This window comes from Esox lucius, chromosome 24, assembly GCF_011004845.1.
Source record: "Esox lucius isolate fEsoLuc1 chromosome 24, fEsoLuc1.pri, whole genome shotgun sequence".
Lineage (NCBI taxonomy): Eukaryota > Metazoa > Chordata > Actinopteri > Esociformes > Esocidae > Esox > Esox lucius.
In genome coordinates, this window is record NC_047592.1 from 16,346,519 (window position 1) to 16,367,587 (window position 21,069).

At 40.1% G+C, this 21,069-nt stretch overlaps 3 protein-coding genes and 1 long non-coding RNA gene across 10 annotated transcripts in view; 1 reads left to right on the top strand and 3 right to left on the bottom strand.

Annotated features, from left to right (window-relative positions):
- LOC105009086 (ubiquitin carboxyl-terminal hydrolase 47-like) overlaps positions 1-4,357 on the bottom strand; it is a 19,199-nt gene extending 14,842 nt beyond the window's left edge. For 4 of the 5 annotated variants that reach the window (XM_029117743.2, XM_013140339.3, XM_029117745.1 and 1 more), the window contains exons 1-7: positions 4,229-4,357; positions 3,992-4,095; positions 3,812-3,908; positions 3,572-3,681; positions 3,413-3,483; positions 2,083-2,214; positions 1,843-1,938 (exon numbers count right to left, since the gene is read on the bottom strand). In XM_029117743.2, the coding sequence (XP_028973576.1) occupies positions 1,843-1,938; positions 2,083-2,214; positions 3,413-3,483; positions 3,572-3,681; positions 3,812-3,908; positions 3,992-4,067 (582 nt within the window). In that variant the 5' untranslated portion in view covers positions 4,068-4,095; positions 4,229-4,357. The remainder of the gene's footprint in view (positions 1-1,842; positions 1,939-2,082; positions 2,215-3,412; positions 3,484-3,571; positions 3,682-3,811; positions 3,909-3,991; positions 4,096-4,228) is intronic. The other variant, XM_029117744.2, reaches the window with a different exon arrangement.
- LOC105009085 (probable E3 ubiquitin-protein ligase RNF144A-A) lies at positions 587-20,283 on the top strand. 3 transcript variants are annotated; one of them, XR_002196022.3, is made up of 7 exons: positions 587-865; positions 6,601-6,635; positions 8,800-8,989; positions 9,207-9,307; positions 9,516-9,689; positions 10,323-11,451; positions 20,056-20,283. XR_002196022.3 is itself a non-coding variant. In XM_010868484.4 (6 exons), the coding sequence occupies exons 3-6, from the start codon at positions 8,818-8,820 to the stop codon at positions 10,776-10,778; spliced, it is 903 nt and encodes a 300-aa protein (XP_010866786.2). In that variant the 5' UTR covers positions 587-865; positions 6,601-6,635; positions 8,800-8,817; the 3' UTR covers positions 10,779-13,035.
- LOC105009090 (probable E3 ubiquitin-protein ligase RNF144A-A) lies at positions 13,456-15,464 on the bottom strand. Its single transcript, XM_010868490.5, has 3 exons — positions 15,388-15,464; positions 14,669-14,810; positions 13,456-14,016 (listed from the first exon to the last, which is right to left on the bottom strand). Exons 1-3 carry the CDS (start codon positions 15,462-15,464, stop codon positions 13,561-13,563), a joined length of 675 nt encoding a protein of 224 aa, XP_010866792.1. The 3' UTR covers positions 13,456-13,560.
- Positions 16,235-18,184, bottom strand: LOC106024917. Its single transcript, XR_002196116.3, has 5 exons — positions 18,049-18,184; positions 17,857-17,916; positions 17,511-17,558; positions 16,673-17,355; positions 16,235-16,421 (listed from the first exon to the last, which is right to left on the bottom strand). It is a non-coding gene; the product is annotated as an uncharacterized LOC106024917 (long non-coding RNA).
- Positions 20,284-21,069: the final 786 nt, after the last annotated feature.

The window sequence follows — 21,069 nt, forward strand, 5'->3', positions numbered from 1 at the left end:
ATCTTTACTGAACTGCTATTTGGATTTTCATTTAAATTCATTGTCATCTACAGTCAGCCTTTACTATTTCAGAAATACAGATTAATTTAGCAAAACTTGCTGCCCCATTGTTCCCCTATGGAAAAAGGCTCCATGTGCAAACCACCATGTGTCCTTATTACATATCTCATTATGTATATATTTAAATCAAGTTCCAAACCATTTTAATCAAGACAAACTCAGCTTCATGACTAAATATGTTAGCTTGAGGACAAACTCAGCTTCATGAGTAAATATGTTAGCTTCAGGACAAACTCAGCTTCATAACCATTCACTGTAATACTATTGCCCAAAACCTTGTTTTCCTTGGAACTCTGAGCTTTGGGCTATTGGTTTCCATTGGAGAGACATGCTGGTCTATTTACGTGATTATCTAGAAATGTATATTATTGAACTTGAAGAACTAAATTTTTATTGTTGTTTTTAATACTTTCGGGTTACCCAGATGTAATCGCAATTGATGCAAGATGTCAAACCATTTCCATGGAAGACTGAGTGTCTGCAGGCTTTTGCACCTGTAGTTGATTGATTAATTACGTTACTAGATAGTTAACAACCAGGTGAGGGGAGAGTCTAAGTCTCAGTTGGGCACCAATTGAAAGGAAAAAAACAGCCTTCTCTCACGGTGAGGATCAGTGCCACCATCCCGCACACCTCCAATTCCCATCACTCCACAAACACATCCTGGACTTGTCTTCGTGTCACATGTCTTCAACTATTCACACCAGGTCCCAATCATCTCGTTAGTATGTTTTTAAATGTTTCCCCTCTGCTCCCCACATTTGTCCATCATTGTTGTTTGCCGTCAGTGAGCTACATGCAACCGGTGAGTGTTTCCGGTTTGCTGTTCACAGATTCAGCCCTGTTTGTTTTTCCTTCAGTTTGTTTTGTATGCTCGGTGTTTGTTTTTTCATTAAACACAACTACCTGGAGTCTATTGGCCTGCGCCTGGTCCCTCCACTACCACCTCATGTTACACCTTCACTAAAGCCTCCTTGAAATCGGTGTGACACCTCTGCAACAGAAGGGTTGAATGTTTACTTTCTACATCAAGTTTCTTTCCAGTTTTGTCTTAAGCACCAATTGTAGTAATAAAACAGTGGGCACATTAGTCGATGTCATTCTGAGGATACTGAATTGTACACTCATTCCCTGCCACGAGAGGCTCAGCGTAGATTCAATTTGAAATTATTTATTTGCTATGGCCTCATGCAAGCGTTCCAGCTTAGCCAGCATTCTTGTGTGGGTGAATTTGGAAGCGTTATATTGTCCAGCCTACTTACATATCGCAGTAATGCACAAGGTCATCCAATGCACGTTTTTGACTACAATTTCCAACCCTCTTGGCTGATGTCTGTCCCATAGATCTACATGCAGATGTCACAGAAGTCACTCTTCCTTTCGAAACATTAGCCAGTTGAGAAATCTTTGTGTTGGAAGGTCCAGCCATCCGTGTTCCAATGAGGAACCCACTTTCAAAGTCACTTAGATCCTTTCCTTTTGCCATCTTGATCCAGAATTGAGGTCAAGATGGCAAGAGGAAAGGATCTGGATTTTTAGACATGCAACAGAGCATGATAGAACATTTATTGCTTAATTGTATCACACCTGTATGGAGGCATCTTCATTCATTATGTTCCTCCACACATTTATTTAGGTTTTTCCTTGAATTTGTCACCCGTCTGTACATTACATATAATTTATTTAAAAAAAAAATACTTGACTTACCAGACAAATATTGGGGGGGGGGGGGGGATACAATTGTCTCTACACATAATGAGAATTCCAAACATCATTACTCACAATCGTAGCATCTGCTTTCTTGTCACATTCATCACAGTACATCTGGTTTTCCCCACTGACAGTTGAAGACTTGAAGAAATCGTTAAAGCCATCCTTCTGAAAACAAACACCAAAATGTTCTCCAACATACTGATTAATTTGCCCAAATGTATTTCTTATTGTTGTATTAAATTCAATTATAGCACACTTGGTCTACTATAACATTACCAAACTATTTAAGGTGATAACATATTTTCCTACCACACAGTAGGTGTTGGAAGAGTCCAATGGATCTGCTATGGGGAGGGGCAATGTCCAAAATGGACCTGTTTCATCACTGGTTACATGTTTGCTGAAACAGGTAGTGCTGTGTCTTAAACCTCCTTTGAAGATCTGGAGACAAACTTTTATCAGGCATGTCATAACATTTTAAACAAATCGTGGTTATTTAATGTGATTGATTCAAAAAGTATTCAAAAGTATTATGTTTAATTCATTCATACATTAATTAACATTAGTTGATCAACATTGAAGCCTTTTAGTTGGGATAGCATAAACGTGAAATAAAGTTGGTTTAGTCTTTGTCACTTGAATGTTTAATCAACACTAATTTTGTAAGTTACATTAATATAGATGATAAAAAAATCAAGAACAGTTGGTTTGGTGTCTGTAGCTAAATGGTTGAAGAGATCTGTTAGTTTCTGTCTAATTATGCAAATTATGATTGTTAGTATCATTATATTCCATACCCTTTTAAGGATTTTAAGTTGGGATACCCTAGATATGTGAACAGTTTCCTGTTTTAGGATTCATTTAAACTCATAATACAAGTAGGCTACTTAATATTGTCATAGTCAATAAACTGTTAAACATATTCAGTTGAGATTGACTAAACATGTGAAACAAAGTTGGTGTAATCAAGAGACTTAAACAGTTCAAGATATACAATTTGAGTATTAATTAACAAACATTATTAGTTAGGCTATTTCGTGATTTTAAGACGTTTAAGACATTTAAGGTAGGGAAGCCTAAAAATGTCAAACAAATTAGGATGTCTCTCCAGCATAAACAGTTCAAAATATAATGCAAAGATTAATTTATGTTAATTATTCAAACCCAATTAATTTTGTCAAATACCATACACGTTCAACAGTTTTAAGTTGTGGTGGCCTAAACTTATGAAACAACGTTGGTTTGGTCTTTCTAGCCTGAACTGTTTAAGAGGTTTGGTTTTAGGGGTTAATTAACACACTGGAAATTAGATCGAGTCAGTCGAGATCATTTTGTAGCCCATTAACATGATGCCACGTTTGAATATTTAGCTAGACACCCTTTTGTAAGTTGTGTAATTGGCTTGCGTTTTTATTAAATAATATCTGTGAACTGTATATTGCTTTTGCCACTGACCGTTTTAATAGCTTACAAAGGAGTAATACTAGTATCATACTAATAGCCAAAATAATTGAGCCCATGTTAGAGAGACTGCCGACTACCTTTACACTCCCAAAGCTATTTAATTTTATGGCACAATAACGTTAGTTTTCCTTATACGTGAATGACATTGATAGGCAGCAGCATTTGTGCAGCCTACCTTAGACGCATCCGGATTAACCATGCTTAAAATCCTCTCAAAATACTCCGCAGCGTCACATTGTTCATGTACTGGGGGGCAAAAACAAACATTTAGCGTTAAACCTATTCTTGTTGAGTTTTACAAATGCGTTCTATCCAAGCTCAGGAAGATACTTACAATTTGTAATGCCCAGTATTGACAAGACGTCCTTTGTGTTAGTTTCATTTTCCTTTAAAGTTGTAAACAGCCTTTTCAGCTGAACATCAATGTATTTTTCTTCAGTATTACTGTAATAAAGGTGAATTAATCATATTGGTGAGTTAATTAGACATGACATGATGTAACAAAATATAGTTCTAATGTTTGGATATTACTAATTTAAACACTTTATTGGCAACATCCTTCGCGTATCCAAACCTTTCCACAGCCTCTCTGAAGTCATCTGTCATGAAGAAGACCTGTAGCACACTGTTTAAATAACATGTTGCCCCTTCATTAAACAAGCCATGGTAGACTAAAGGGGAGAGAATACCGAGTTAGTACTGAATTAACTGTTCTTCAGACATTCCTGACATCACGTAGCCTACAGTATGCTACCTGGTACTGTGGTATATTTGAACTTCTTATTGTCTTTGTCATCGCTATTATTTCTTGTCCTTTTCGATTTATGCATATCTTCAGTTAAACACCAACTTCTGTACCTGTAGATGAAATGTTCAATTTACAAACAAATCGCAGTTTCTAGGTCAGTTAGCAAGACATTTTAAGCAGCAAATACATTTATTATAGGCTAGTCTATAAACATTAAATATTTCTTGTTTAATCCAACTTCACCTATTTATTCGTCCATTAATGGAATTTAAAAGCCGTATTATTTTTCCTAATTTTGAACACTAGGAAAACTAACCAGACCTAAAATGTCGAAGGGTGCCAATTTTATCTCCGCGGAAAAAACACTTTCGATTTCAGCTACTCTGATATGACGAAACGTATACCTATAATTAGCCAATACAACAAATAGACCTATAAGTGTTCTAACATTTTTTGTTCATAGCCTATATCCTACTTGATGTGTGCTTATTTTTGCCATTAGCATTTGTCGCGTTTTGATTTGTGAGCTTATATTTTCATCAAAGAAATGAATGGAGAACAAGCATGTATTATTCAAAGGCAGCTTTCGGTTGGAACACATTTTCGTACTTCAATGAAGCAGTCCATTTTGAGTTGGTGATGAACCTGTTTGGCAAATCATTTCTATTTTTCCCGGATCCCATCAGTTTGTTTATAATAGATTTAAGCACATTAAAGAGCTCAGGTGCACCAGATAATTTGGAGAACCCTGAGCTGTAGGCAGTGTCGTGCTAAACCATGCTGGGGCCCTTGGGCTAACCATTTCCATGGAAGACTGAGTGTCTGCAGGCTTTTGCACCTGTAGTTGATTGATTAATTACGTTACTAGATAGTTAACAACCAGGTGAGGGGAGAGTCTAAGTCTCAGTTGGGCACCAATTGAAAGGAAAAAAACAGCCTTCTCTCACGGTGAGGATCAGTGCCACCATCCCGCACACCTCCAATTCCCATCACTCAAAGGTCGTGCCCGGTCCACACATGACACACACAGTCACAGCTAACTGAACGCACGTCAGGGCTGCCAGAGTATAGAAATGAGTGAGGTCCAGATTGTATTTTTATTTTAAGAGAGCTTATTGGCAATTCACACCAAATGTACACCTAAACATAACCATAAGTTATACACTACTGTCACACAAATTCATGTTCTATAATTAAATACATAAGCCTACAGAAAGATCTGTTAGACCTCTGTTCTTTCTGTCCTCATTGTCACATTTTTCCGGTTATCTTTTTTTTTTTATTTACAAATACATCTAGCCTGATATGCAGTTTGAATTAATTGACTTAACAAGTTAGTTAGCCAAATTGTTAACAAGTTAGTTAGCCAAATTGTTAACAAGTTAGTTAGCCAAATTGTTAACAAGTTAGTTAGCCATCTTAGCCTCAAGCCAGATGGCCTTGCTTGAGTCCTTAACTCTAACTGGTACAACTTCAAATATATGAAATACTACGTCACTATAGATTCATGGATAGGGGGCTAAGCCTCTTATAACAGTATATTCAAGAGCACCGGATGCTCTCGTTTCCTCCAGTGTTGAGCGCCCGATGTGCTAGGATCGGCTTATCAGCCTTCACGTTTTCTGTAGAACCACGATCCATCACGCGCAGTGCAACCGAGGGATGCGAAAAAGCGGTTTTCTCCCATAAACTAGCCAGGGGCTGTACACCTTCACCGATTTCGTACTCTCGTGTGGGATACACTTTTTTACTTCCCTGTACATGCACCCCATGGAACAAGAGACTAAACTAACCCTGATCAGGAATAAAGAAGAGGCTGAGGTGGACATTGCAATAAACACAGTTTCGAGATCCAGAGCAAGCCTAGAGACTAATATAGCTATACTCAAGGAATCTATGAATAGACAGAGTACAGCAAGTTGAAGAACGAACTGCTTTCATCGCAGATGCAAAGAGCCGTCCTCCGTTACTTATTGGGAGCACTCCGGGGACGGCTTGACGTGCAGAGATTAATCGGCGCAGTAAAGACTCTATTTGACAACGTGGGACTGCAACTCAACGCCTCTGCTTACATCAACAAGCAGGTGTAAACCCTGGCCGTGCAAAGAGACCTGGACAATACAAGAGAACCTGTTACTAGGGAGAGCGTTCAAGACGCTTACCGAGAATACAGTATACAGAAACCTATGGCTGCAGAGTGTTGTATGAAGAGCTATGTATCACGTATTAACATGTCCTATTTACTTTGTTCTCTGTCTGTTACCATGTCATATGTTCTATATCAATGAACATTAAAGACAATAGATTGTTCGGTGTAAACCCTGTCTGGATGTTCTTTGTGTGCACATCAAATGACATTGAGACCCAATCGCCTTTTAGTTTTTTATTCTACCAATCACACGTGATGCTATACATACAGACTCAAAATTAATCAGGTCTCCACTGTATTTGTGCAAATGTATTAATGTAATCAGGGACTGCCTAACAGTAGGTACAGTATATACGTGTAGCGCGTATTTGATATCATAGCCCCTTTCATACCAGATGTACGATGAACGGATGTGCATCTCTACCCTTGTCCCCCCTTAAAACCTCTACCTCTTGCCTGTCTGCAGGGTCTCCTATCCCAACGGTGTCACCCGGTGCAAAGGTATGATAATGTACATCTACCAAGGACCACATTCCGTATTATCACATTCCGTATTATCACATTCCTTATTATCACATTCCGTATTATCACATTCTGTATTATCACATTCTGTATTATCACATTCCGTATTATCACATTCTGTATTATCACATTCCATATTATCACATTCTGTATTATCATATTCCGTATTATTTGTGTTAGGATTTTATTTCATGTTCATTGGTCCCTGCCTTGCTGCTTCAGATTGCGTTCTGCCAATTCGAGTTCGGAGTAGTAGGCCATAGGCTAAGCGTGAATGTGGGGCTAGCCCCTCTCTCACAATGCAATCTACATTGTACATGTGAAAATATGAATATGCATGCCCAGAATGTTAGTGTGATCAATGTAGATCACAGGAATGTAATGCCAAGTGGGGCTGACAGCTGGTAGCCCCACTACAGCGTCATTTCGTATTTCAAACCTGATTGGCTGTCTGTCTGTCTGGCGCCAACATTAGTCGGCAAGAAGAGCGAGGAGGGTAGATTGTCTTAGCTAGCTGGTTAGCTTCACAAACGCCAGATTACTAAAAGTGGATTTCATACTCGAGCATCGGTTTGAAATCCTTAATATGGAGGAGAAACTTGAAGTTAAGCGACTTGGTGCCCATCAGCCACGGGATATTGTCATCACTCAAACTGCTGGTAAAAGACTACAGAGGCACTATGACGCTTAGCCCATCTTCAAAGGGACACCTAGCACTGTACAAAACGAACTGTTAGACCGTATGTATGAAGTGTACAGGGAGGAGAGAGCCAAGCAAGTGGACGAGACATAATTTGTTGCCATACAGGCAGATGAGACAACTGATGTCTCTTGTAAATCAGAAATGGTGGTTGTGTTGCGATACATGTTGCCTGACAATTCAGTGACAGAGAGGTTTTTGGAGTTTGTTGAAGTCAAAGATAAAACTGGACTCGGCCTCTCTAATAGCATCAAGGGTGTGCAGGAACCACTGAATCTGGGAGAAAAGCTGATCGCTCACATTTATGATGGTTCGGCATTCCAAGGCCACCCACTGTACGATGGAACTTTAAAAGTAGAACTGTCAAGGCAGTTTGGGAAAAGCCCGCTGTGCTGCTCCTGTGTATGGAGGACATACCCACACAACCAGGATGGGATGAGGCCACCATAAGTGAGGCATAAGGCCTGTCAAAAAAACTGTATTTTCTTCCTTATGCCAGAAGTTGATGTTTTATACAACACTCTGCAAAAACGGAGCATCGATGCATCTGGGATTAGCAGTTCGCTCACCCGTTTCAAGGCGGTGAGCGAACTGATGAACTGATGAATGGGCTGGAACAGACGAGCCAGGCCGACGAGTAACCAACACAGCGCCGGTGATGAAGGAGGCACGCGACACAGTCATCTTCCAGGTGGAGCAGAGGTTTTCACAAATTGACCACCGGATCGTTGCCAAACTGGTTGACTCGCTCTTCCCACAATTTGTCCTCTCATTCCCTATATCTGAGTTTGACTGTGCGGTGAAACTATGGCCTCTAGGAAACAAGGAAAAGTTGAAGTCTGAGCATTGGTCATATTTTTGTGCTGGATCGATTGATATAGATGGTGATGAGTGTCAGTGTGCCCATGCTTATCTATTAAGGTTGTTGTCATAGAATGGATCTGTATCCCTAAAAATATGTCTTTCTGCTTCATTGTGGCCTTCAGTGGTGTTGAGCTCACAGCTGTTTGCGTACGTCCCTGTAGGCACATTTGTTCTGAGCTTGGTTGCATTCCTAATTTAGGTTTGTAAATGTGACAGTGGTAATTTTACATGTGAGAGAGAGAAGGAGAGCAATTACACAAGAAGGTCTCTCTCACATTTTACAGTATGTGTACTACAACACCTGGTAGAAGCGCTGCTCTGTTGTTAAAAGTGTTTTGTGGAGCCATGCTGTTTGTTGATGTGTTAAATAAACACATCAGTATCAAGAGGGAGTTTTGTAGCTTTACTGTTAAGTATCCTATATTTTGAAATGGTTTGTGCCACACCAATTTTTTACATATACAAACGCCACTGTACATTACCCTGTCATCCCAGTTTGTTTTTATTACCGAGTATCACGTGTTTTCTCTGAATTCGAAAGTGAAATGCACTAACAGCTGGACATTTTCCCTTGAACAGTTCCAGCGTATTTTTCAAATGAGACAAAACCTACCTCCTGTGGTCATATCCCAGTCCAGTGAATGCAAAGGTGGCCTAGAGGAACTGAAGATTAGAGACGCGATGACAACCCAACAACAGGAGGTAGAAAAGCAATATGACCCCGCAGATAATACGCTCAAGTTCGTAAATAGACCGGACGATTTAGATCGTAAGTAACCTAATACATTTAATGATAAGTAAATCAAATAGTCTCATATATGCTGCTGTTTGGTGATAGCGTCGCAAAAAATGTGTTTGCTCCATATTGTCTGCTCTAGAATCACTTTAAATCGGGAACAAATTCTGTAGCTCAACAATACTAGGAACATACGACAAATAGTGTACTACAAGTTTTTTAAATTGTATTTCCTCTTTTGTTGTGTTAGCCCTGGATAATGACACCACTGTCCTCAAGGCTGAGATGTCCTGTGGTCATGCAGTCACCCCAGAGTCTCTGACTGGATGGTGCCGCAGCCTCCTGGACCAGGTAGACATACTACTCATTCACTTCAGTCAAAGGAACTTAACAATGTGTAGTCCTTACTCATTCACATCAATTCACATTATACAGATCAACACAGATCGAAAGCAATCACACAAATCACTAGTTAAATAACAAAAATGTTATGCAAGGAATTACTTTGCAAATATTCCAAAATCTTTACATGAAAACAGTTCCGTATTTGTCGTCCCAGGGTCAGTTCAGGTTTTTGTGCCCTGCATACAAAAAGGACACAGCCAAGAAGTGTGGCGCTGAGTGGCCTTACCCGGAGGTACGTAGACTAGCTGTGCTCACCACTGAGGAGATGGAGCACTTTGAGAAGACCATGGCTGCCTCGGCCGCTGCCACATACTGTGAATACAAATCAGTGAGTATTTTATTGTTCAAATTCATTAGAATTATTTGAATTTCTACTGTTGTTATGGTTCTTAAAAATCTCCCCATTTGGCGCAGTGGACTAAGCCACTCCTTCGCAGCATTAACATAACAACTATATTTTGGAGCCCTGACTGTGCTGCTAGTTGAGAAGGGGTTCAGAAGCCACATAAGCACTTTTATTTGACCAGCATCATCCAACAGGCATTGTTTGCTCTTGTTGCATTTCAGCTACTTTGCTGCAATCTATCTTTTTTTTTTACCTGGTTGTTCTCTTCAATTTCATGATATCCTATCACTAGGGAAGTGGGAAAAGTGGGTAAAATGGTAAAACTAAATCATATTAAGGGTTAGTTTAAACTACCACAGAGTTTTAAATAGGTCAAATATATAAAAGCTACTAGGTAGGGACAGACCAACTATTGTACGTTGCTATGGTCAGAGATATTTCATAGTATTGTCAAAACATAATCCAGTCTTTACAGCAGTATCAAAAACTAGTAGAGATGAATTACAGTGTTATACAAACCTAGTAATATGCACAGGTCTACATCATTATGTATCACCATGCACTGAGACATTTAAAAGGGCTTTACTTAACTCCATCTCCTCCATTTTAAATCAGTGCCCTGGCTGCAACACCTACGTAGAGAGAGCGGATCTGTCCAACCTTAATGTCCGATGCACAGTGTGCACTGCAGACAAAGGTCAGAGGTACGAGTTCTGCTGGCAGTGCCTGAAGCCATGGACGGGTCCCACGCCACGCGCTGACCACTGTGACAACGATGGCTGCATCAACCAGGACCTTGAACTGCTGAAGAACTGCAAAACCACCACTTTGCCTCAGGTTCAGGGGGTCTCCGACTGCCCCTCCATTCGTGCCTGTCCCACCTGTGGCCAACGGGTGGAGCACAACAAGACCGGTTGTAAGAATATTCTCTGCCCGAGGTGCAATGTGGAGTTCTGCTTTGTGTGCCTGAAGGTCACATCTGACTGCTTGAAGACCAGTTCATATTTCAGAGCCTGCTCCGGTGGTGTTGCCCCTAGGCAGACTTCTATACCTGTATGGCGTAGAAACTGATAGAAAAGATAACCATATCTGCTTACTTTAGACTTTTATTTTATCTTCCTCCATGTACGGGGTATTTTCTGCATTGTCTTTGCTCTTCTAGATTATTTCTACCTTTACATATGTTGGTGTACAGTTAGAGCGTATGTATTCAGTCTTTCCTGTGAAGCATAATGAGTTTAAAAAAAATATTCTGTTGTAATCTTTGATATAAAGTTTAGTGGGCTGTGTTAGATTCAGTACTTATCTGAAATATGTTTTGTATCATTACTGTAATTTTGCTCATTATGTAGTATTGGAAATAATTGTAAATAATATATTTAATATAAAAATGGTGTTCCCCCTAAAGTTATATTTAAATATAATACATTTGATTTTTAGTTCTTTAGTTTTGTCAACTCAACATAACCAGCATCATTTAAAATTGTTTCCTGTTCCAGTTATGTCTAATCCTTAGATTAATAAACATGTTCAGAGCTCACTTTTTGAATGATTTTTTTTCATTAACTGACCTTTAGAGCAAGTGATTACAATACAAATTGGAGGAGTGTAACTGCAGAACACTGTGTGTCTCAGGGGCATCATGTACCCTGACCCTGAAGGAGAGATACTTCCTGTAGCTGACTGTCAGGCCCGCCAGGAGACACACAACACCAGTGACCCCCAGGACGGAAGACACTGTGAGGTCTGTATTGAACCCTGTAATTGAGAGGGAGGGGCCGGGTCAAAGGTCAGACTGGTGTCAGGGTTCATGTTTAGATGTAACTGGGAATCAAAGTTAGAATTATGATTGACTAGATGTGTCAATAATGTACAATGTGTATTTTGTTTTTCTGTTTGAGAAAAAAAAGATACATTCCAACTTGATATTGTGCAAAATCAAGGAAACAGACTGCACTTCCTACTCCGCTGTAATCACTTCCCAGATGTTGATGGTCCGTGGTTAAGACATCTGAGGCCTGTGCCTGACATCTATAATAAATATTTGTTTGCATTTGCATAGTCACACGTCAGCTCAGAGGTTATTCTACGCCAGGATCGTCTTCACAGTCGTATATACTGCATCGTCATTTTTTTTGTCCCGGGCCGGTGCGTGTAAAGAGAGATTGCACCCCGACCCAGCGTTACCCACGCTACGGCAGTGGGTGCGTCCGTCCAGCCCAGTCCTCGGTTTCAGACTCATTCTCCTCTTTCCAACACTCTTTATGGGGGACAACAAATGGAGAGGGTTAGAGATGAGGAAAGGGAGAGGGGCACATCATGAGAAATAGGCAGGAAAGACAGTATTTGAATATAGTCATAGAGAGCAGAGGATTTATTAAAGGGGTAATTTGTGATATGTGATACGAGATTTGTACTTCTAGCAAAAATGAACCGAAGATACCTTCAGCAAATGTTTTAAGGTAATGTTTGAAATATTTATTTCTAAAGAAAGTTCCTGAACTGTTTCCTATTCAAACTTTTTCACCAGTCAGTCTATCTTAAAATCTTGGCTTTAGACTCTTGCAATACAATTACCCCCACTCTAAACCACTCTGAAGTAGCTAATCCTATTCTTTCGTAAGGGAAAAGGGGGAGACAAATCATGTCATGGTTTAATATTCTGTCTTGTAAAGATTACATGCAGGTTTCTACACAGACCCATCCAGTTTGTCAGATGTTTGTAAATGCTGAATTCATCCAGGCACCAGTCAGTCTGGCACTCCCCCTTGTGGAGTTGATGATATGGCACCCAAGACCACTGAGTAATGGAAAGTACAAATGTGAAGTAGAGAAACTGACAAAATGGCATTACAAAACATTGGGATATATGATGTTCATATAAAATATCACTACCTGTCCCTGCAGAAGAAGGAGGAGTTGCCATGGCAGATGGACAGTTATCCAAAAAATGCTCACCTATAGAAGATACATGCAATTACAGGTGGATCTCAAAGAATGCTTGCCATCTTCCCTCCGTTCAAGGCATCTGCTATACAGTATGCCAGTGGAAAGCACAGGGCATCATCAAAGATCACAGCCACCCAGGCTATGGTCTGTTCACACTGTTGCTGCCTGGTAGACACTACAGGAGCATCGGAGCACGCACTTCCAGACTCACAAACTCTCCGAAAAACTGCTCTGATGACTTTCTATGTACATTCAATGTACATTAGCACATATTAATGTACCATTCATAGGGACTATTACACTCATTTATATTTATTATATTTCTTTCAAATTGTCCATATACCTCATGTCTACAGTCGTTGGAATTGTTGCTAGTTTATATTGTGTATTTATTTTCTATTCTTTGCTTTATATTTTACCAAATGCTTACTGCGTAGATGTTATGAGCCTTGTCATAAGAATTTCTGCTCAGAACAAGTGTTATTTTGTGCATTTGACAGTTAACATAACTTTGACACCATCAGAGATACAGGAAACAATTTGACATGATGCTGGTTCAGTTGAGTTAAAAACTAAAATTATTATATTTAAATATAACTAGAAAGAACACAATTTTTGTACTAAATTAATTATTTAATATACATTTTTGCAATATTACATTACGAGGAAAATCGCAATAATAATAAGATGATACAAAACACAATTCAGATAAAGTACTGAATCTAACAGTCCACTAAACTTTATATCAAAGATGACAACAGAATATATTTAAAAAATCATATTGCTTCACAGGAAAGACTGACACTCGAACAGTACACCAACGTATGTAAAGGTAGAAATAATCTAGAAGAGCAAAAACAATGCAGAAAAGAAATACAGTATGTAGATATGGGTGTTTTTTCTATCAGTTTCTACACCACACAGGTATAGAGGTCTGCCTAGGGGCAACACCATCAGAGCAGGCTATGAAATATGAACTGGTCTCCAAGCAGTCAGATGTGAGCTTCAGGCACACAAAGCAGAACTCCACATTGCATCTCGGGCAGAGAATATTCTTACAACCAGTCTTGTCGTGCTCCACCCGTTGGCCACAGGTGGGACAGGCACGAATGGAGGGGCAGTCAGAGACCCCCTGAACCTCAGTCAAAGTGGTGGTTTTGCAGTTCTTCAGCAGTTCAAGATCCTGGTTGATGCAGCCATCATTGTCACAGTGGTCAGAACGCTCCTGGGGACCTTTCCACTGCTTCATACACTGCCAGCAGAACTCGTACGCCTGGCCGTTGTCTGCAGTACACACTGTACACATCACACAGAGGTTGGACAGATCCTCTCTCTCTACATAGGTGTTACAGCCAGGGCACTGTAATAAGAGGGGATAAAGGGGAAATGGAAGAGACCAGTTTAGTATATCCTTGTTATTATTTGCATGCATAGAGATGCACAATGATGTAGACATATAAAGCATGTGCAATTACATGTTTCAGATTACACTGTAAAGAGTCTTTGAAACCAATTATGTCCTGTTGTTGGTGATCTGTCCCCACTTAGTGTCTATAGTATATATTTCACATATTCGTACTTCCATGGGAATTTAATTGTATTCATTCTTCAAGCCTTTTTACCCCCTTTTCTACCTTTCCTTCCCCAATTTCATTGTACCCAACTGCACCTATGGTACATCCCAGCAGATTTGGGAGAGTTGAAAATAGCAGCATGCATTCATCCTAGGCATCCCTTCTCATTTTAATTACACTGCTGATCCAAACATGAAGTCTCACAGGGACAAAATCTGTTAGCTTTGCCCGACCTGCCTGAAACCAGGAAATGTTGCTGATACTTACCCCTCCCTGGTCAATGCTGGCCATTTTGCTCTACACATATAGATTCCCAGTCACTTCTCGGCTTGCAGCAGTCAAGGCTTGATATCTAGACTGCGGTGCTTTGAATGAGTGCCATAGATTGTTGCACCAGGGAACTTGTTTATAGCCGTAAGAGTAAAAAAATGCACTCACTGATTTGTATTCACAGTATGTGGCAGCGGCTGAGGCAGCCATGGTCTTCTCAAAGTGCTCCATCTCCTCAGTGGTGAGCACAGCTAGTCTATGTAACTCTGGGTAAGTCCACTCAGCACCACACTTCTCAGCTGTGTCAGTTCTGTATGCAGGGCACAAAAACTGTTGTCAAGGAAAGTGAGTGGACATCGGATGTTAAGATTTGGAATATGTATGATGAAATAGCTTTTAAGTTTTTTTCATTAACTAATTAGTAAGTAATTTGCTTGATTGGTATGATTCCATTGGATCTGTGTTGACATATTTAAAGTTAAAGGGACAGTTCACCATACCTCAACACAATCTAGCAAATTTTAATTTCGCCACAGAATCTACTTCCTTTGCATTGGTCTGTCTATAAAATACCACAGGTTCCAGAATTAGGGTTGAGGGTTAAACAGGAACATTAACACAAACGTACAAGTAGAAATTGCTAAGAATACATGCTTTTTCAACTCTCAACTAAATCCTGTCATTCTATAAAAGATGGCACTGCTTGTTGAAGTAACAGCAAAGTAAACATGTTAAAAAAAGAGTAGCCTTAATAAACCTTGTGCCTCCTGGCCATCTATGTGTGAAACAAATCTCACTGTCCTAGACATTTCTCAGACATGATACACACCACCTAAGGCCTCCACAGTGTGAAGTGCCTTTAACTGAAGTGAATGAGTAGTGTGTACTGTATGTCTACCTGGTCCAGGAGGCTGCGGCACCATCCGGTCAGAGACTCTGGGGTGACTGCATGACCACAGGACATCTCTGCCTTCAGGACAGAAGGGTCTTCATCCAGGGCTAACACAACAAAAAGGGAAATGTAATGATCAATAATTTAAAAAAACTTATGTTACTAATACTGTCAAGCTCCAGCATGTTCCTGATGCAAAATATGAGTATATAATCAAAAAAACAAGCAATACAGTAGCAGCAGCAAAAGAACATGAGGTGCCGTGGCAGAAAATGCATCTCATCTCATTAAACATTCATATAACGTGTGTGTACATGTGTAATATTTATGCAGATGCAACCTAACAGGTACAAAACATACTTGGCAGCAACTGAAGATGAAATATATAAATATTCTTCAAATAGAAAAAGTATAATTTCACTAAGCAATTGTGTCGTTAAGCCTCCCCTCCCTAATTATACATCCTTCAGTGGCTACATTCAACATGTGATATATTTAAGTAGAAAGTGAATGTTTGTAAGCAAAAAAGTACAGTATTCAGCCATTTCAACACTGACAGTATACACTCACCTAAAGGATTATTGGGAACACGTTTAGCAGCGTTTTAGACAGTGGTCCGCTGGTAATCCGACGGACTCCCGCTGTTGTTCCAGTCGGTCCACCAGCTGCATATAGGCAATATCTTAGACCTACAGGCCTAGGCTTATTCTGGATTTCATAAATAAAAGAACTTAATTTTGGAAATTGGTTAAAAATGACCTTCAAATATAATACAAAGCACATGTGAGTTAATTTTAAAATTAAAAATGTAATAAAGTTCTAAGAAAAAAGTCAAACAATTTTTCAAAGTGAAATATTTTTTAAAGTTGTTTTATTGTAACTTTTAAATTTTCTGCTCTGGGCTCCCCCTGCCTCTGGCGCTGTCTTCTTCCCCCCTCTCGGTCTGATACCCCTTTAGGAATCGGCTCACTTTTTTCTGGAGAGCCTCTTCGGTTGTCTCCCTTGTTGCAGGGTTCTTCCTTACCGCTCCTAAGTGAGAAGATTATAGACGTTAGCCCTTGGACTGTAGTGTCAATTTATTGCTGAGAATTTGTTCAATTTAGTCCTACTTTAAAGTTTAGTCCTACTTTTAAAGTTGTTTATCAAATGTATCACTCCTACATTTCCAGATACATGCGTCCTCTCAAGCTATCTAGTCTGAGGCTGCAAGTAGCAGGGGGCTGCTGTGGCCAATTCATATGATTGATTTCACAGAGAGAGATCAGTTTGTAACACCTTACTGTGGATGACTCTCTTCAGGTGGAGGTTGTTGAAGGACACCTTCTGTCCCGACCCTGTCCAGTTCATCCCCATGGCGAGGTTGTTAGTGAAATGGCTCTGAAATATTATTTTTACGGAGTCCTTTAGGTTCTTGCCTCCTCTTGAGGCTAAGTAAGCAACCTGTAGAATAAAAAAAACAACAACTGTCAATTCTGTAATTTACACAGGAAAGTGCAACTTTTTGTTGGGAGCATGCCAGGTTAACTAAAGTATGTTAAACTAAGAATCTGATGTTTTGTTACAATTGAAAGTAGTCTGATTAGTTTGCTGAAACTAAATCACACTTAACCAATTGCTATCTCCATGCTTTTATGATAAGCCAATGACAAAGTTATTGCCTGTCTCCCCATCTTGTCTTCAATCTCATCAAAGGGCCTCTTCAAAGAGAGGGATATGCAGATTTCACACACTGCATTAGGTATAATTTCTCTGTTAATTCCAGATTGTGCAAGCTCTCTCTCAATGTCCTCCAGCATGCTTCTATCCTCCAGAGGAAGGATGACATCTGGTGGGATGGACATGTCCACGTTGGTTCCAGCTGTCAGGCTCTGTAATATGGCTGTGTTTAAAGAAACCTGCTGTTTAACATCCCTCAGTTCTTCGGCCAACTCCCTCAGATGCTGCAGTATTAATCTGTAGAAGTCTAAAAATACAACAAAGATAAACACTTTATGCTGTGATACATGAACTCTGAGGATAATGTTTGACATTTCCAATGATGCTGCATCTTAATACAATTCATATCAACTTTGGACACCAATGATTCTGTTAATGATGTAATGAGGAATCTGTATTTACTTTCAGGATGCTGAAAAGCAGGCCCCAATGATGAGCATCCATAGCCTGCTTAAAATCATAATGACAAGTAAAGATGATTGCAAGAATTACGTTACAGTCTTGATCCAGGCATTTTAGTGCATTAATAGTTTGGCAGTAAGACTGAATTTGTACCATTTGGCCTATTTGGTCCTTTATAAAAATTATTATTACACTGAAGAGAGCAACTTTGACTAGTATTTAGCACTGTCTGTGGGGAACCTATATCCTCCTTGTCATTGTATATTATTATAGAGAGACATGCATTAGATTTCATATTTATATATCTTTGATGCTGAATGCTGGACACACAAGACAACACAGTTACCTCCAGATTGGTGACCTGAAGTGGTCATGGGGGTTGGAGGGGCATGGAACTGGACTGAATCTGTTTCAATGAAACAAAAAGGTTTAGATTTTCTTTCCATTTGTAGTGACAGATGACCAGGCATTCTTGTGGGTGTGAGTTCAGATTGTGTTTTTTAAGCAGGGTAATTTTGAGTTGATATCTGGCAGTTACCTTCAGATTGGTCAGTGGCTTTTTTAAAGTTCAAGCCCAGGGGTTGGGCAGAAGGAAGTTGTTTTGATTCTGTTAAATAATTACAGTAAATGGCTGATTACACACTTTGTTACATATAGAAATAGTAGAACAGTCATATACAAAAATTTTTTTAAACTTGCTCTTTTTTGGGGGGCCATCAAATCTTGGTGGTTTCGGTGCACAGGGAAACCGCCCAACCTCTTCTTCCTCAATATCGCTATCCAAGTGATATTTCCAATTCTTCCTATGAATAATATTGGAATTAAATTATTATAGGACAAACAATTGATCACAAGAAAGAGACAGGGTATCATTCTTCAATATTTCTTTTCTCATGGAAGAGAAAAAAGATATTGTACATGCTTCTGAATTTTTAATGATTTTATCCTACATATATATATATATGTATTTATTAGAAAAACCCATAAGCATGAACAAAGGATCTCTCTTCCCACACTCTCTCCCTCGCCCCACTCTCTCCCTCTCTCCCTCTCACCCCCTCTCTCTCCCACTCTCCCTCTCACCCCCTCTCTCTCCCACTCTCCCTCTCACCCCCTCTCTCTCCCACTCTTCCTCTCTTACCCCCTCTCTCTCCCTCTCTCACCCCCCCCCCCGCTCACTCTCTCACCCCCTCTCGCTCCCCCTCTCGCTCCCCCTCTCCCTCTCTCACCCCCCTCTCTCCCTTTCTCTCTCCCACCCTCTCCCTCTCTCACCCCCCCCCCTCTCTCTCCCTCCCTCCCTCTCTCCCGCTCTCTCTCCCCCACTCTCATTACACAAACAAAAAACAAAATCATCTAGTTTGTGTTTGCCTATTCTATCTATCCGAATAATTTGAATATAATAAATATGAAGGGCATATGTAATCAGTAGAAGTACTTTGATAAAAGGGTAAAAGGAGCAGATATCCGGAAGATATTTGTATTCAATGAATGCCTACTTTCTCTGTGGCTTCTTATCCCCATCCTCCGGCTCAGTGTCCAAGCTTTCACCTTTTTTTGCCCGACTGTAAAAGGCATGGGCTTTTGTATAGCTATCTAAAACCAATAAATAACATGTACATTGTAAGAATATTATGTTTTTATAATGTGATTGTATGTAGAAGAATAGCTGTATTCACCTTTTCTTTTCTTTATGATGATGGGATGGTTAGTCCAGGTACACGGTCGGGTGTCTCCTGGTTTATTGATGCCTTTCTAATTCTATCTGTGTTTGGGTAGGGAGGCCAGTAGCAGGTTTTGCCTGTGCACCAGGTCTGGGACTTGGAGGGACTTGGTTAGTGGCGCTTTGATGGTTCGGGTTGCTAGATGGGGCCTGCCTGCCCTGGTGTATAGTGTGGATGACCATACTAAATCATTCTCCAGCCAACCAGAAAAAAAAGGCAGGGATATAGGACGGCACCGAAAAATACAGAAGTCTACAGATGAAGCAGCGGCATGGCAGAATAGCCATCTTTGTATGGAAGGAGAACATATTTCCGTTGGACATTGGTGACTGGGGTATACTGTACATCATCCCTCAAACAGGACAGGTGGGAAATGTCCATGTTTGATGATAACAAGGGGTAAGAGTAAATATCTGCCTTGTTCCTAAATGTTTTGTAAGCTATAAAAGCATGTCCGTGGTTATCCATTAGGATGTTCAGCACATGGACCACCTCCATGTTCTTCAGTTGCACGTTATCATTTCCATTTAAAAGTTGCACTGAGAAATGGCGGAAGTTAATTTTCTTGTACTGTTTTACTCTGGATGCTGTTGCTGGAACAGGGCCAGCACTGTTTGCCATTTCACATGAAAACTTCTCGTCCTTGGTGGCCTGTATTGCTCTGCGTTCACTCTCAGAAAGGCGGTGCATCACCTGCTCAAATTCCACCTCAGTATCATCTGCCACTTTATCAAAATCTGATTCATCTTGAGGGGAAGTCTATGCCAGTTCAGCAAAATTTAACAAGGGATGAAAACCTTCCTTCTCTTCCTCCCTCTCCACAGGTCCTGACACTACTTTGTTTAAATCCTGATCCACCCCCTGCTGAATTCTCCGACGTTTACTCCAGTAACTTGACATCTCATTATAAAATAAAAAACTTTTTCTTAGAAAACTTTTTATTATCACCTGGTGATTTTATTCCAGCCACATCAAGATAAGTCCAGTATGGGAGAAGATCGACCAGTCCAACAGACAGGAATGTCCCACATGGACAGAAGAAGTACCATTACCATTAGTACAATTACCAAGTATAGGCAGAAGTGGGACATTTCAAAAAGGCTTCACCATATTGGTGAATTACATAAGGATTTATAACTTATTAATTTATTGTGAACTGTACTATTAAACGAAAACGGACTCCAGATCCGGAACTTGGCGACTCTTATCCTGTACCTATTGGGACATGTATCTACATCATTTGACATTTGACAGATGTCGGAATAAGTATAAAACATAAGAGTTTGGGGGTGCATTAGTGCACATGGCATGGGTGACTGGGTCTTCTGTGAAGGCACCATTAATGCTGAACAATACATACAGGTTTTGGAGTAGTGATATGCACAGACTGTTTACTTGCATGCATTTTCCAGACTTATTGAATAGCCTACAGGTTGTGATCATGGATGCATAATAAGCGGTTATGGTAGGATGAGGGACCCATTTCAGAGTTGAGACATCCAATCCCTAGTATACACTAGGTTGACCTACTCTTGTTTCTATGTGGGTCACATTTTCGAAATATTGTTTCTAACAATCTTATTTTTTGTCTGTAGATCATTCTACAGACAAAAAATAATTTCTCCACCTGTTTCTCCCTGTCTTTAGGTGTTCCTACCAGGGCCAGCTAGATGTTTGTGTGGTGGACTCTCCTCATACTCAGAAATGGGTGTGGGACTTTGCCCACAGCTGCTATGTCTGAAAGGTCCCTTCCCCCGTGAAAGTATCTGCTTAGAAAAGCATGGGACAAGAGGAAAGGACAGGAGAGGAATCTCCTGATGTTGTTAGATTTGCGGACC

Coding starts and splice junctions, on each gene's coding strand:
- LOC105009085 (XM_010868484.4), top strand. CDS start 8,818: ATGAGACAAAACCTACCTCCTGTGGTCATATCCCAGTCCAGTGAATGC. Junction 9,308..9,515: donor GCCGCAGCCTCCTGGACCAG/GTAGACATACTA, acceptor TTGTCGTCCCAG/GGTCAGTTCAGGTTTTTGTG. Junction 9,690..10,322: donor CATACTGTGAATACAAATCA/GTGAGTATTTTA, acceptor ATTTTAAATCAG/TGCCCTGGCTGCAACACCTA.
- LOC105009090 (XM_010868490.5), bottom strand. CDS start 15,464: ATGTCCTGTGGTCATGCAGTCACCCCAGAGTCTCTGACCGGATGGTGC. Junction 14,811..15,387: donor CTGGACCAGGTAGACATACA/GTACACACTACT, acceptor CCCTGCATACAG/AACTGACACAGCTGAGAAGT. Junction 14,017..14,668: donor CATACTGTGAATACAAATCA/GTGAGTGCATTT, acceptor CTCTTATTACAG/TGCCCTGGCTGTAACACCTA.